Raw genomic sequence first — 15,078 nt, 5'->3', positions numbered from 1 at the left:
TGTAGCCCGAAATGTTAGAGATGTTCATGATCTGTATAATCCTGCAATTGTGTGGCTGAATTAGAAAGGTTCTCCTGTTCCAGTAAAAATATTTTAAGAAGTAGACGTTAACCATTACAGTATCTCTTATGAAAACTGACGGGCAATAATCCACAGTCCCTCCTTGCTCAATGTATCAGAGCCATATTTACATTTGATTTTGCCTCCTACCTAGTAAGAGGAGATTTTAGAATCAATCTTAAAATTTATCGGTGAGGAAAGGTTGGTACCTGAAAAACGATGAATGCAGGTAAATTAGTTTCCTTTACAGCATACATCTGTTATAAATCAGATATGCTTTGCATAGGCACAAGCAGTACCATTTCGAAGTGGCAGTTTATAGGTTGCAATAGTCCTGAAAACCCCTGAAACCAGGTTTCTCCTAGTGGTACCTTCTCTAAGTGACTAAAATATGTTTTCTTTTCCTTATCTCTTTTAAGATAATACTTCTGCCACATAGAAATGCTGTAAATAACAGATGTTGTATTGCCCAGTATAATACTCAATGTACTTACCTCTGAAGGATAGAAAGTTGAGTTTGTCAACCTGGGGTTCAAACTCAAGACCTTTGGTTCACAGCATTTAACAGAAGCAGCAGATATTCTGTGCAATGCGTCAAATTACTGTCTATATTATTGTCAATACTTTGTAGGTATTCTCAGTGTCTGTGTTTTTTGAAGAAAATGTTTACTTCAGTGGCTCAGTTGACATGTAAATGTAGTAGATATTAGCATGAAGAGACCCTGTGATTGTGCTTGTGTGCTCACATTCGTGTACACACTTGAGGCATCACTTTACTGGGAAATTGTCGAGATGGAGATAATCATGCATGCCTTCTGATCTCAGGTAGGCTGCCACTACTAATACAAATTCCTAATGTGAATACATTATTTAATGATTCTCTGCCATGTTTTTTCACTAAGGACCTTGCTCACATGGTGAACTTTTTTGCCCACTTTATAGGCCTAAGACCTTTGGATTTTACTAAAAACATATTTATAATACACTTTCGTATAGCGACTTCCAGACAGCCCTATTCATCCATTGGTCTTTTCACCTGACATTCACGTTTTGCTTCTGCCCACTGCAGCACACAGTTTGTGCCAGTGGGTCAGCCCACTTTAGCCACTGGGTCCTTTTTCTATGAGTGACAGCATTCTGTCAAAACATAAAATCGCCCATAGATGATGAAGATCATAAATATTTGTAAAGCACACTGTTACTCTACGATTGTGTCCTGGAGCTAAGAGGAAACAACTGTAGAACGATGAGAGTTAAGACATATTGGGGGTCATTATGACCTTGGCGGGCGGCATCAGCCGCCCGCCAAGATCTGACCGCCGTGCGGCCGCCAATGCAGCCGCCCCCCCGCCACGGCCATTTGGAGATCCCCGCTGGGCCGGCGGGCGGAAAACTGGTTTCCGCCCGCCGGCCCAGCGGGGATCACGGCAGCAAATGGAGCCGGCGGTGTTGCGGTCGTGCGACGGGTGAGGTTGCACCCGTCGCGCTTTTCACTGTCTGCATAGCAGACAGTGAAAAGCTGCATGGGGCCCCCAGGGGCCCCACGACTCCCCGTTCCGCCAGCCTTTTCCTGGCGGTGCAAACCACCAGAAAAAGGCTGCACATCGGGGACTCTTAATCCCCTGGGCTGCGCTGCAAGCAGCGCTGCCCAGACAAATTATCACCGCCGGGGCTAAAGTGGCGGAATACCGCCGGCCCCGGCGGTGCGACGGTCGTAATACACCTGGAATCACCACCAGCCTGTTGGCGGTGCTTCCGTCATTTTAGCCCTGGCGGGCTCTCGTACCGCCAGGGTCAAAATGACCCCCATAGTCTAGGATATATATTTGTCTTGAGGGACTTGTGGAAAGTTAAAAAGATGGCCTGATCAACGAGTGAAAGGGGCAGGCTGTTCCAGGATTTTATACCAAAGTATCAAAAGGTGAGGCTACGTTTCAGCTAGAAAAGAGTAGTTAGTAGAAGAGCTCCAAAAAAGCAAACAGTGCAGGAAGATTATTAGTGGCACAGCATGTGAAGGAAATAAGAAGAATCATTGCCATAGGGCAGAGGATCTTAAAGAGGCGGTTGTATGTAATTTTATAGAAAAAGGATTTCACAGAATATCATTACTGAGAAACCATCTAACCTAAATTGTTTAATGTAATGTTGCCAGCTTAATGGCATTTACCATTTCTTAGAAACCAATTCAAAGAATGCCTTTTTCTGATATTGGCTTTTGCATGCTTATTTTTAAGGTGTGAATGCAACGGTTGCAGGGCTTCCTTACATTTTTGTTGGAGGTATTTATTTCAGTCCTATACCTCAGGGAACATCACTTTGGATTTATATATTTTATATTGTCAGACAATTACTTCAGATTAATTTAATTCACTGTCCACTCACCACCTCTAAGCACCATTGATCACTGACCCTGTCACAATCCATGCTCCTTAAAAGCCCTTCACCAGGCCAAAATTACACCCATCCCCGACTCTTAAACTCCATTACCCCAGCTCTAAAAGACAGTTTTACTTCTAAACTTCTCCAAAATAAAAACACCTACTTTACCCCAATCCCTGACACTTAACCTTCACCCATTCCTGAACCTTCAAAATTCCTTTCAATGTCTTAACCTCACCTATCCCTTAAAACCCTTCACCACAATTGCATGATGCAAAAATGCACCCCAGCCTCATCACTCTTAAACTCCATCCATCCTGAACCTTTAAATAAAATGACCATCCCTAAACACCACCCATCCCTGACCCCAAAGACTCCTTCACCACCCCTAAATGCCACCAATACCAGACCCCTAAAATCCCTCATCACCCTTAAACTCCACCCTCCACTGACACCAAAACACCTGTTTCTACAGCCAAACTCCACTCATCGCTGAGCCCTTAAACCCCTCACAACCCTAACCTCCACCCATTACTGAACAGTAAAACTCTTTCTGGCCATAAACTCCACCCATCCCTAACCCCCAAACCCCTCAGCACCCCTAAACTCCACACCTTCCTGAGTCCTTAAAATCCTTTGCCACTCATAAACTCTATCCATCCCTCAACCCTAAAAACCCTTCACAGCCTTAAAGTCTGCCCATCAGTGAGCCTTAAAAACATCTCAATACTCCTACACTCCACCCATTTTTTAAACCTAAACAATTCTCACCACCCTTAAATTCCACTCATTTGTGAATCCTAAAAAACACCCATCACCCCTAAACTCTACCTTTTCCTTATCCGTAAAGCCCTGCACACACCTAAACTACTCCTAGCCCGAACCCTAAAACTTCTTTCTACACCAGAACTCACCCATCACTGACCCCTAAAAAACCCTCATCAACCCTAAAGGATGTGGGCGGGATCAGAGGGGCACAACGTGCCCATACGTTTTTGATTTATAAAAAAAGCATTCCCCTACTTCGTAAAAAGACAACCGTCCTGGGACGGTTAATTCCAATAGCTTAAATGCTTCAGCTGAAATATTGTTCAGTGAGTCCCCTGTGTAGTGAAACCAAAGCTGGGCAGGCAGCTATATAAGTCTTCCTGCCAGGGTGCCTGCTTACCTGAAAGAATTGCAAATGTGCGCTACGAGTAAATCTGCAAATGTAAAGGATGCTTGGAACCTGTATTGGTTTTAATTGATTGAATCCCTCAAAGCTTTGTGATGGCAAAGACTTATTCTTTTTGAGTGGTAGTGCAAAGAGTAAAGAACTGAGCTGTGAAGTGCATGCTTTTAATTGTAAGTGTACTTATATAACACTTTCTACCCCTACAGGTGTTGAGGGGACTGTAATGTAAAGAAATTGCATTACATATAGTCTGGTATTAAACTATTACTTGAATCTATATTTTGGAAGGACCCCTTTATCTTTAACATTTTTGCGCATTTTGTAGCAGTCTATCTATACTGTGTGTAATGCAAGCTTAAACAAATGACTTACATATTCACAGGGCTCTCTGTCACAGGCTGTGACCTCATAGCACAGTTCACTATTTTACACTGCACCAACCAAGATTTAATTCTTTCTGGTTACACGCAGACCTCTGCAGTGCATTAAGTAAGAGAGGTTACACCCACCGAATAACAACTTTTAAAATTTATTTTTTATTTAATCTGCATGTTCTTTTATATGTAGCTGCCTGATGGTAAAAGAAAAGGAAAATGTCACTTACCCAGTGTACATCTGTTCGTGGCATTAGTCGCTGCAGATTCACATGCTGTGCACAGTCCGCCGTCTGGTGTTGGGCTCGGAGTGTTACAAGTTGTTTTTCTTCGAAGAAGTCTTTTCGAGTCACGAGACCGAGGGACTCCTCCCACTTCGGTTCCATTGCGCATGGGCGTCGACTCCATCTTAGATTGTTTTCCCCGCAGAGGGTGAGGTAGGAGTTGTGTATGCTAGTAATAGTGCCCATGCAATGGAATGAATACGTATGTACCAAATGAAGGTTAAAGTAATATATTTACAAATGTACAAATGTTGAAGATATACTTACAAACGGCTAAAGGCTCCCGGGGAGGCGGGTGGGTGCATGTGAATCTGCAGCGACTAATGCCACGAACAGATGTACACTGGGTAAGTGACATTTTCTGTTCGGTGGCATGTGTAGCTGCAGATACACATGCTGTGCATAGACTAGTAAGCAGTTATCTCCCCAAAAGCGGTGGTTCAGCCTGTAGGAGTGGAAGTAGTTTGAAATAAAGTTCTTAGTACGGCTTGCCCTACTGTGGCTTGTTGTGCAGATAACACATCTACACAGTAGTGTTTAGTAAATGTATGAGGCGTAGACCATGTTGCTGCCTTACATATTTCGTTCATTGGAATATTTCCTAGAAAGGCCATAGTAGCTCCTTTCTTTCTGGTTGAGTGTGCCTTTGGTGTAATAGGCAGCTCTCTCTTTGCTTTAAGATAGCAGGTTTGGATGCACCTAACTATCCATCTGGCAATACCTTGTTTTGAAATTGGATTTCCTGTATGAGGTTTTTGAAAGGCAATAAAAAGTTGTTTTGTCTTTCTAATTACTTTTGTTCTGTCAATGTAGTACATTAGTGCTCTTTTGATGTCTAATGTATGTAGTGCTCTTTCAGGTATTGAATTTGGCTGTGGGAAGAACACTGGTAATTCTACTGTTTGATTTAAGTGGAACGGTGAGATAACCTTTGGTAAGAATTTTGGATTTGTTCTTAGAACTACTTTATTCTTGTGTATTTGAATAAATGGTTCTTGTATGGTAAACGCCTGTATTTCACTTACTCTTCTTAGAGATGTGATGGCAATGAGAAATGCAACTTTCCACGTTAAGTATTGCATTTCACAAGAATGCATGGGTTCGAAAGGTGGACCCATGAGCCTTGTTAAGACAATGTTGAGGTTCCATGAAGGAACAGGTGGTGTCCTTGGTGGTATAATTCTCTTTAGGCCTTCCATAAATGCTTTAATGACTGGTATTCTAAAAAGGGAAGTTGAATGAGTAATCTGCAGGTAAGCAGATATTGCGGCGAGATGTATCTTTATGGAAGAGAAAGCTAGATTGAACTTTTGCAAATGTAGTAAATATCCTACTACATCTTTTGGAGACGCATGCAATGGATGAATTTGATCATTATGGCAGTAATAAACAAATCTTTTCCATTTACTTGCATAGCAGTGTCTAGTGGAAGGTTTTCTAGCTTGTTTTATGACCTCCATACATTCTTGTGTGAGGTCTAAGTGTCCAAATTCTAGGATTTCAGGAGCCAAATTGCTAGATTCAGTGATGCTGGGTTTGGATGCCTGATCTGTTGTTTGTGTTGTGTTAACAGATCTGGTCTGTTGGGTAGTTTGACATGAGGTACTACTGATAGGTCTAGTAGTGTCGTATACCAAGGTTGTCTTGCCCATGTTGGTGCTATTAGTATGAGTTTGAGTTTGTTTTGACTCAATCTGTTTACTAGATATGGAAGGAGAGGGAGAGGGGGAAAAGCGTACGCAAATATCCCTGACCAATTCATCCATAGAGCATTGCCTTGGGAGTACCTGTGTGGGTACCTGGATGCGAAGTTTTGGCATTTTGCGTTTTCTTTTGTTGCAAATAGATCTATTTGAGGTGTTCCCCAAATTTGAAAGTAAGTGTTCAGTATTTGGGGGTGAATTTCCCATTCGTGGATTTGTTGGTGATCCCGAGAGAGATTGTCTGCTAGTTGGTTCTGGATCCCGGGAATAAATTGTGCTATTAGGCGAATGTGATTGTGAATTGTCCAATGCCATATTTTTTGTGTTAGGAGACACAACTGTGTCGAGTGTGTCCCCCCCTGTTTGTTTAAACAATACATTGTCGTCATGTTGTCTGTTTTGATAAGAATGTATTTGTGGGTTATCATGGGTTGGAATGCTTTCAACGCTAGAAATACTGCTAACAGTTCTAAGTGATTTATGGGAAACTTTCTTTGATGTATGTCCCATTGTCCTTGAATGCTGTGTTGATTGAGGTGTGCTCCCCACCCTGTCATGGAAGCATCCGTTGTTATGACGTATGTTGGCACTGGGTCTTGGAAAGGCCGCCCTTTGTTTAAATTTGTACTGTTCCACCATAGAAGCGAGATGTATGTTTGGCGGTCTATCAACACCAGATCTAGAAGTTGACCCTGTGCCTGTGACCATTGTGATGCTAGGCACTGTTGTAAGGGCCGCATGTGCAACCTTGCGTATGGGACAATGGCTATGCATGAAGACATCATGCCTAGGAGTTTTAATACTATTTTTGCTTGTATCTTTTGTGTTGGATACATGGCCTGTATTAACTTGTGAAATGTTTGAACCCTTTGTGGACTTGGAGTGGCTATCCCTTTTGTTGTGTTGATTGTCGCTCCTAAGTATTGCTGTGTTTGACACGGCAAAAGGTGTGACTTTGCATAGTTGATGGAGAAACCCAGCTTGTGAAGGATTTGTATAACATAATTTGTGTGATGTGAACACTTTGTTAGCGTGTTGGTCTTGATTAACCAATCGTCTAAGTAAGGGAACACGTGTATTTGCTGCCTTCTGATATGTGCAGCTACTACTGCTAGGCATTTTGTAAAGACTCTTGGCGCAGTTGTTATTCCAAATGGCAACACTTTGAATTGGTAATGTATTCCCTTGAATACGAACCTTAGGTATTTCCTGTGCGAAGGATGTATCGGTATATGGAAATACGCATCTTTTAGATCTAATGTTGTCATGTAGTCTTGCTGTTTGAGCAGTGGGATTACGTCTTGTAATGTGACCATGTGAAAGTGGTCTGATTCGATGTAGGTGTTTAGTGTTCTGAGATCTAGTATTGGTCTTAGAGTTTTGTCTTTTTTTGGTATTAGAAAGTACAGTGAGTAAACTCCTGTGTTCTTTTGTTGACGTGGTACTAGTTCTATTGCGTCCTTTTGCAGTAATGCTTGAACTTCTAGTCCTAGAAGGTCTATATGCTGTTTTGACATATTGTGTGTTTTTGGTGGGACGTTTGGAGGGAGTTGGAGAAATTCTATGCAATAACCATGTTGGATAATTGCTAAGACCCAAGTGTCTGTTGTTATTTCCTCCCAAGATTTGTAGAACTGGCTTAGTCTTCCCCCCACTGGTGTTGTGTGAAGGGGTTGTGTGACTTGTGAGTCACTGTTTATTTTGAGGGCTTTTGGGACCTTGAAATTTTCCCCGGTTTCTTGGGAATTGGCCCCCTCTGCATTGTCCCCGAAAACCTCCCCTTTGGTATTGTCCCTGGTAGGTAGGTGGTCTTGTTTGTGAGGTGCTGGTTTCTGTGGGTTGACCTCGAAACCCTCCCCTAAAAGTTGTTTTACGAAATGTGCCAAATGTGCCTCTGCCCTGCGGGGAGTAGAGTGCGCCCATGGCTTTGACTGTATCGGTGTCCTTTTTTAATTTTTCAATTGCAGTGTCGACCTCCGGCCCAAACAATTGCTGTTCATTAAACGGCATATTGAGCACAGCCTGTTGTATTTCGGGTTTGAACCCAGATGTGCGCAGCCATGCGTGCCTCCTTATCGTGACTGCAGTATTTATTGTCCTTGCAGCTGTATCCGCTGCATCCATGGAAGACCGTATCTGATTGTTCGAGATACTTTGTCCCTCTTCCACCACCTGTTGCGCTCGTTTTTGTAACTCTTTGGGGAGGTGTTCGATGAGATGTTGCATCTCATCCCAATGAGCCCTGTCGTATCTCGCCAGGAGGGCTTGCGAGTTGGCGATGCGCCACTGATTTGCCGCTTGTGCTGCAACCCTTTTTCCTGCTGCATCAAATTTGCGGCTCTCCTTGTCCGGAGGTGGTGCGTCGCCTGATGTATGCGAGTTGGCTCTCTTACGAGCTGCCCCCACAACTACAGAGTCTGGTGTCAGTTGTGATGTAATAAAAGCAAGGTCTGTGGGTGGAGCCTTGTATTTTTTCTCCACCCTTGGAGTTATGGCTCTGCTTTTAACTGGCTCCTGAAATATCTGTTTCGAGTGCCTTAGCATTCCTGGAAGCATGGGAAGGCTTTGATAATGGCTATGGGTGGAGGACAGGGCGTTAAAGAGGAAGTCATCCTCAATAGGCTCCGAATGTAGCGAGACATTATGGAATTCGGCTGCCCTAGCTACCACCTGTGCATATGAGGTACTGTCCTCAGGTGGTGACGGTTTAGTTGGGTACGACTCCGGGCTATTGTCCGATACAGGAGCGTCGTAGAGGTCCCATGCATCCGGATCATCTTGGCTCATTGTGGTATGAGCTGGTGAGTGTGTTAATGGTGGAGTTGGTGCCGGTGATGCATGAGTTGATGGTGGTGGAGAGGGTGGTGGAGTTACCTTCTTTACCACCTTTGCTTGCGGTTGCTTGTCTCCTTGCTGGAAGTCAAGTTTCCTTTTCCGTTTGATTGGGGGAAGAGTGCTAATCTTCCCTGTATCCTTATGAATAAAGATCCGCTTTTGCGTGTGATCTGGCTCTATTGTTTGTAATTCCTCCTCAAATCTGTGTTTTTTTAGTTGAGAGGACAGTCCCTGTTCCTCTGAGTAGGAACCATTTTTCGGTTCGGTTGCCGGGTGTTTCGGCACCGAAACCGTGTCTCTGGATTTTTTCGGCTCCGACAAGATCTTTTTTCCTTTCGGTGTCGTGCCCTCTCGGTGCCGACCAACTTCGGTGCCGCTGTGTCGGTGCCGAATTTTTTCTGCGTCACTCTCTCGGTCCCGAGATTGCTGCGTGCCTGTGTCTCGACCGGAGTCGGATGACTTCGACAGCAGCTCGCCCTTTTTCGGTGCCAATGGAGGGTCACCTACTTTCCGGGTTAAGCCATGGCTTGTTGGCGGTGGCGTCCCCTGGGCTTTGTCAGTCTTTTCGTGTGATTTTTGTTTCGACGTCTTACTCACGGTTGGGTGTTCTTCGACGTCGAATTCTTCGGAATCCGACTCGTGGATGGAGAAAGTTTCTTCTTCCTCCCCCTCGAACCGTTGTTGTCCTATCGGCGTGGACGCCATCTGCAACCTCCTGGCTCTTCAGTCTCTGAGCGTTTTTCTCGACTGAAACGCGCGACAGGCTTTGCATGTATCCTCCTTGTGCTCGGGGGACAGGCACAAGTTACAGACCAAATGTTGATCCGTATAAGGATATTTATTATGGCATTTAGGACAGAATCGGAACGGGGTCCGTTCCATCAGTCTCGATGTTGCACGCAGTCGGGCCGACCAGGCCCCGACGGATGATCGAAATTACCCCGAAGGGCTACCGGAGCTCTTCAAGATTCAGTGTCGATTGGTTCTAACTAACCCGATACCGAACGAAACAATACCGAAGAATTTTTCCGCGATTCTGACTAACTTTCCGACCCGAAACACGGAGCGGAAAGGAACACGTCCGAACCCGACGGCGGAAAGAAAACAATCTAAGATGGAGTCGACGCCCATGCGCAATGGAACCGAAGTGGGAGGAGTCCCTCGGTCTCGTGACTCGAAAAGACTTCTTCGAAGAAAAACAACTTGTAACACTCCGAGCCCAACACCAGACGGCGGACTGTGCACAGCATGTGTATCTGCAGCTACACATGCCACCGAACATTAACTTACAGAATATTTTGTTTTTTTAGCCACACGTTTGGCCTCGACCCCACACTCACTGAACCCGCCCCCTCTGAATGTAGCATCATAGTTCCCATACTTTTTAATGCATTTTGACCTCTGTCTTTGCGGATAGTTCTGAGTTTACAATCACATTAGTTTGTATGGACAGAATAATGCCCCTTTGAAGCCCAAGGATTTGCCAGATGGTAAAAAAAAAGCTTGAACCGCATCAAAAGCAACCTCCCACGACCACATATTTAGGGCGATGTTCACTCTCTTGAACAAAATCTGAAATCTAGAAGAACCGTTCTGTGATTTTCAGTAGTTCTGATGGCAAATTGATTTTGCTTTAAAACTATTAAACAATACGCTTGTGAACTGTGTGAAGTAAAGACTCCCTTCTGCCCAGCTAAGATACTTCATAATGTCTGGGGAACATGTTCTGTTTTACATTTCCCAAATCCAAGTGAGATGTGTACAGTCAAAGTTGGCCTCCTGTATTTAAGGAAATCCTATTTATGTGCGAAGATGTGTCTGTTGACCTGTGTTACTTGGGAATAAAAAGTTTTGCAGAAGGTTTCATGAATACGTGTTCATTGAAATACTCAGGAGGACTGGGGTCAGAACTACATCACCCAGGGATGCTGCAGACAACATACTCTCTGCTTGATGCAGGAGGGGTATGCAGTGACTCTCTTACTTCCAGCACAACGCCTAGAAGGCATATGTGAGCTATATGTTCTGTGGATACAGTGAACATGTTACAATCTTGAGTGCTGAAATGATCATAAACTCAAGCTCTTATCATGTCAGAAGATGTAGGGAAGAGTGAACCTAATCACAAGACAGAATGGAGAATAAGGGAAAAGAAAAAGCAGATCAATGGTCACTTAAGATTTGTTTATAGTCCAGAGCAACTTTTTAGGCAACCTGAGAAAGGATAGAATGTGTCTTATTTACTGACATAGCATTGCTCTCCCAATAATAGAAAATGTAAGGTTAGGGTTCAAAAAGAAGTGGTGTTTGTTGAGTGGCATATTAAGGGTACATATTAATCAGCAGCAATGGTGCTTTATGTGTGAAGTCTGAAAATACAAAAACATCTGTGGAATGAAGAAGCAAAGGAGGGCAGCATGGGTTGTCTCAGTGGTGAAAAGGTAAAGATCAGGGAAAATTGTATGAAGAAATATATCATGGGGCCAGAAAATGCAGGACACAGTGTAAGAATGAAGAAAGAGTCTTTGGTGATGCAAGTAAGTGCAACCAGAGTAACAAAAGAAAAAGTAACATACTTGTTACTATAGTTTTCCATCTTAATACTATTCTAGATTCATTCTGTGCATAAGGAAACCTTCTAGTGTTTAAGTTTAGAATAGTATCTTAAAGAAGGTGGACTATATGATTCATGATAAAGCTGACTGAAAGCTCACAACTCCACACCGTCATCTTCAGACTCTGTCCACCAGAAAACAGAAGAACAGGAAAAGAGGCCTGACCGATGGAGTGGATGAAAAGCAAGCTTTGATCAATACATATACCTGAGCAGGTGGCACAGCATTCTCCTGGAGGGGTGTAGGGCTCCGAGCAAGACACCTGGCATGTTATTTCTTCACAGTTCACTTCACCACTCTGAGGGAGAAAAACAGTACCCAATGAGTGCTGTGATAGGTTATAAGGGAGATGTAAGAACAAGGGTATATGAAAATGGAGAGGAGGAGAAGAAAGTGGCAAGCATAAGACAGAGAGAAGGCAGGAAAGACTGATGGGGAAGAAGTTAAATTGATAAGGGGAGTGAATAGGAAGATTTATGAAAGGGAGAAGAGATGGGGGTGTGTGAAGGGAGAGAGGAGTGTTAGAAGGAGACAAGGATAGCGTAAAGAAGGAGAGGGAAATGTATCAATGGAGAACTGTGGTGCAGAATGCTTGTGCACAGGAAGGAAAGAGTGTAAGAATGAAAGAGAGGTGAAACCTAAAAAATAGAGCAGACACCTGCTTAGTAAAAAAAAAAGAGGGACATGGTATAACAATTGAGTAGAGCAGAGGAAAGATGGATTATAATGAAACAAGAGGTGAATGTATTAAGCAGAGAGCAATAGTAAGGCTATATCAATAATGGAAAAGGAAGGAAGTTAGAATATGGTAAAGATAATAAGGGCTGACAATGGGAAAGAGATTTCTTTCTTTCTCTGCGGAATACTCAATATAGTGCTGTATGCTGAGCAAGAGGATCTCTTTGTCCCTTCATAATACCTCACCTCCCATTTGTTTCTCATGCAGCCTGCCTCTTTCCAGCCATCGATTTCTCTGCTTCCCACTCTTTCCTCCTACCATCAAGTCTCAAATTAATTTATGTTTATGGACCTTCACTGATCCACTTACCTGGCAGGTACACTGTGTGCAGGGCTCTTTCTCCATCAGGAAGGCTTGTCCATCCAGGACCTTTCTCCCTTCGTATGTACAGTCTGCAGAAGGAGAAAGAAGAGGTTACAGAGGCTAGAATGGGCCTAAGTATTCAACAAATAATATGGGAGGTGGTTTCTGTGTTTTTGTGTCACGCTGAGTTCACCCTATTCTATTTTGATGCACCTTTTTGACAAGGCCCTGATACAACTCTTTCTTATTTTTCTTCTCACATGAATAGAGAGATGCTTCTGAACCCTCTGACTCTTTTTCTTTTAATTTGGGTGCACACAGTGTACCTGCCAGGTAATTTAGGTGACGAGGAAGACCACCTTGATCTCTCCTCCAATCCTTGCCTAACATTTGGCACTGTCCCTTTCACCATGTTACTGCTTTCTGTGTTGGATAAGACATCAAATAACACAAAGGACGTGCTGGTTTAGGACAGTACCACCACAGAAAGGTCACTGTTTGGACCAAATATCACTTTTTTTTTATAGCGGGATACAGAAATATTGGAAAAAATATTGTGATAGAAAAATAATCTGATGCAAAAATATTGTTGTCAAGAATACCATTTTTTAGGTAAGTAATATTGTTATTAAGAATATTGTTGTAAAAAATAAAGTTTTCAATAATGTAGTTGTAAAGAATGTTATTCTTTAAATATTTTAACGTATTCAGTTAATATGTTCATTTTATGTGTTATTATTGTTTATATAATTGTTCATTCATTAAAATAGTTTATCATTTTAAGTGATTCTGAATTTTTTATTTAATTGTTAACAGTAATTTATAGTGTTGTAGTGGGGTGTTTGGGTTTGTAGCGGGATAGGGTAGGAAGGTAATTGGTAACTATTGATGAATTATTATTTTTAAGAAAGTATTGATATTAATTATGTATATTATGTAATAGCCCTTTAGTTAATTATATTTTAGGTGAGGTTTGCTTTGTAGGGGAATAGGGTGAAAAGTTACTTAGGTAATAATTAATTAACGATTTATTTCTAATAGATTATTACTTATTTGATTGATTATTAGTTGTTTAAATTGTGTAAACTTCATATATTGTAGTTACGTTTTAGGTGTGCACTACCAGGTTTGTATTGCTATGGGGTGGGAATTTATGTTTTAGGTGTGGACTACCAGGTCTGTATGGTTATAGGGTAGAAAGTTAATGAAGTAATTATTAGTTAATAATTAAATTATTATGAGTCATTATGAATTATGTACATTATGTAATACTGATTTTTGTTTGTTATAATTAATTGTTGGTTACTAGGTTTGTAGGGGTATATAGTGAGAAGTTAATTAAGTAATATTAAAAAAATGATAATTAATGCATACATAAATATTTTCTGACTAATAATTATGTAACTTGTGTAATAATTATATATATTTCTTATATTTTAGGTTTGGGCTGATGAATTTGTAGGGTTGTTGAGTGGGAAGTTAATTAAATAATTATTCATTTACAATGAATTAATAGTTGTAAGTTTTTTAATTGATCGTTACTTATGCAAATTGTTTTTTACTTTTTATTTTAGTTATATTTTAGGTGTGGGTTGCTAGGCTTCCAGGAGTATAGTATGGCAAGTAAATTAGGTAATAATTGAATAACTGTTATTTTTAATTGAAAATTCATTATTACATTGTTTATGAATTTTGTTAATTGGTTGATTGTTTTTCATTTTGTTATAGATATCTATCTATCTATCTACTATCTATCTATCTATCTATCTATCTATCTATCTATCTATCTATCTATCTATCTATCTATCTATCTATCTATCTATCTATCTATACAGATAGATAGATAGATAGATAGATAGATAGATAGATAGATAGATAGATAGATAGATAGATAGATAGATAGATAGATAGATAGATAGATAGATAGATAGATAGATAGATAGATATATGGAAAATGTCACTTACCCAGTGTACATCTGTTCGTGGCATGAGTCGCTGCAGATTCACATGCTTTGCACATCCCGCCATCTAGTGTTGGGCTCGGAGTGTTACAAGTTGTTTTTCTTCAAAGAAGTCTTTTCGAGTCACGAGTTCGAGGGACTCCTCCCATTTCTGCTCCATTGCGCATGGGCGTCGACTCCATCTTAGATTGTTTTCCCCGTAGAGGGTGAGGTAGGAGTTGTGTATTATAGTAATAGTGCCCATGCAATGGAGTGAATATGTATGTACATAATGTAGTTTAAAGTGATATATTTACAAATTTACAAATGTTCAAGATCAACTTCGAAACAGCTACAGGCTCCCGGGGAGGCAGGTGGGCGCATGTGAATATTCAGCGACTCATGCCACGAACAGATGTACACTGGGTAAGTGACATTTTCCATTCGATGGCATGTGTAGCTGCAGATACACATGCTTTGCATAGACTAGTAAGCAGTTATCTCTCCAAAAGCGGTGGTTCAGCCTGTAGGAGTTGAAGTTGTTTGAAACAATGTCCGTAGTACTGCTTGGCCTACTGTGGCTTGTTGTGCAGTTAACACATCCACGCAGTAGTGTTTGGTAAACGTATGAGGCGTAGACCATGTGGCTGCCTTACATATTTCAGTCATTGG

General features: G+C 41.7%; 1 protein-coding gene across 2 annotated transcripts in view; it reads right to left on the bottom strand.

Moving 5' to 3' along the window:
- The window catches only part of VWCE (von Willebrand factor C and EGF domains), a 424,528-nt gene that overhangs the window by 21,075 nt on the left and 388,375 nt on the right, over positions 1-15,078 (bottom strand). For both annotated transcript variants that reach the window (XM_069223762.1, XM_069223763.1), the window contains 2 exons: positions 12,473-12,555; positions 11,632-11,722 (listed from right to left, as the gene is read on the bottom strand). In XM_069223762.1, coding sequence (XP_069079863.1) covers positions 11,632-11,722; positions 12,473-12,555 — 174 coding nt within the window. The remainder of the gene's footprint in view (positions 1-11,631; positions 11,723-12,472; positions 12,556-15,078) is intronic.

Source organism: Pleurodeles waltl, chromosome 3_1 (assembly GCF_031143425.1).
Source record: "Pleurodeles waltl isolate 20211129_DDA chromosome 3_1, aPleWal1.hap1.20221129, whole genome shotgun sequence".
Taxonomy (NCBI): domain Eukaryota; kingdom Metazoa; phylum Chordata; class Amphibia; order Caudata; family Salamandridae; genus Pleurodeles; species Pleurodeles waltl.
This window is presented reverse-complemented; position numbering and strand designations above follow the sequence as displayed.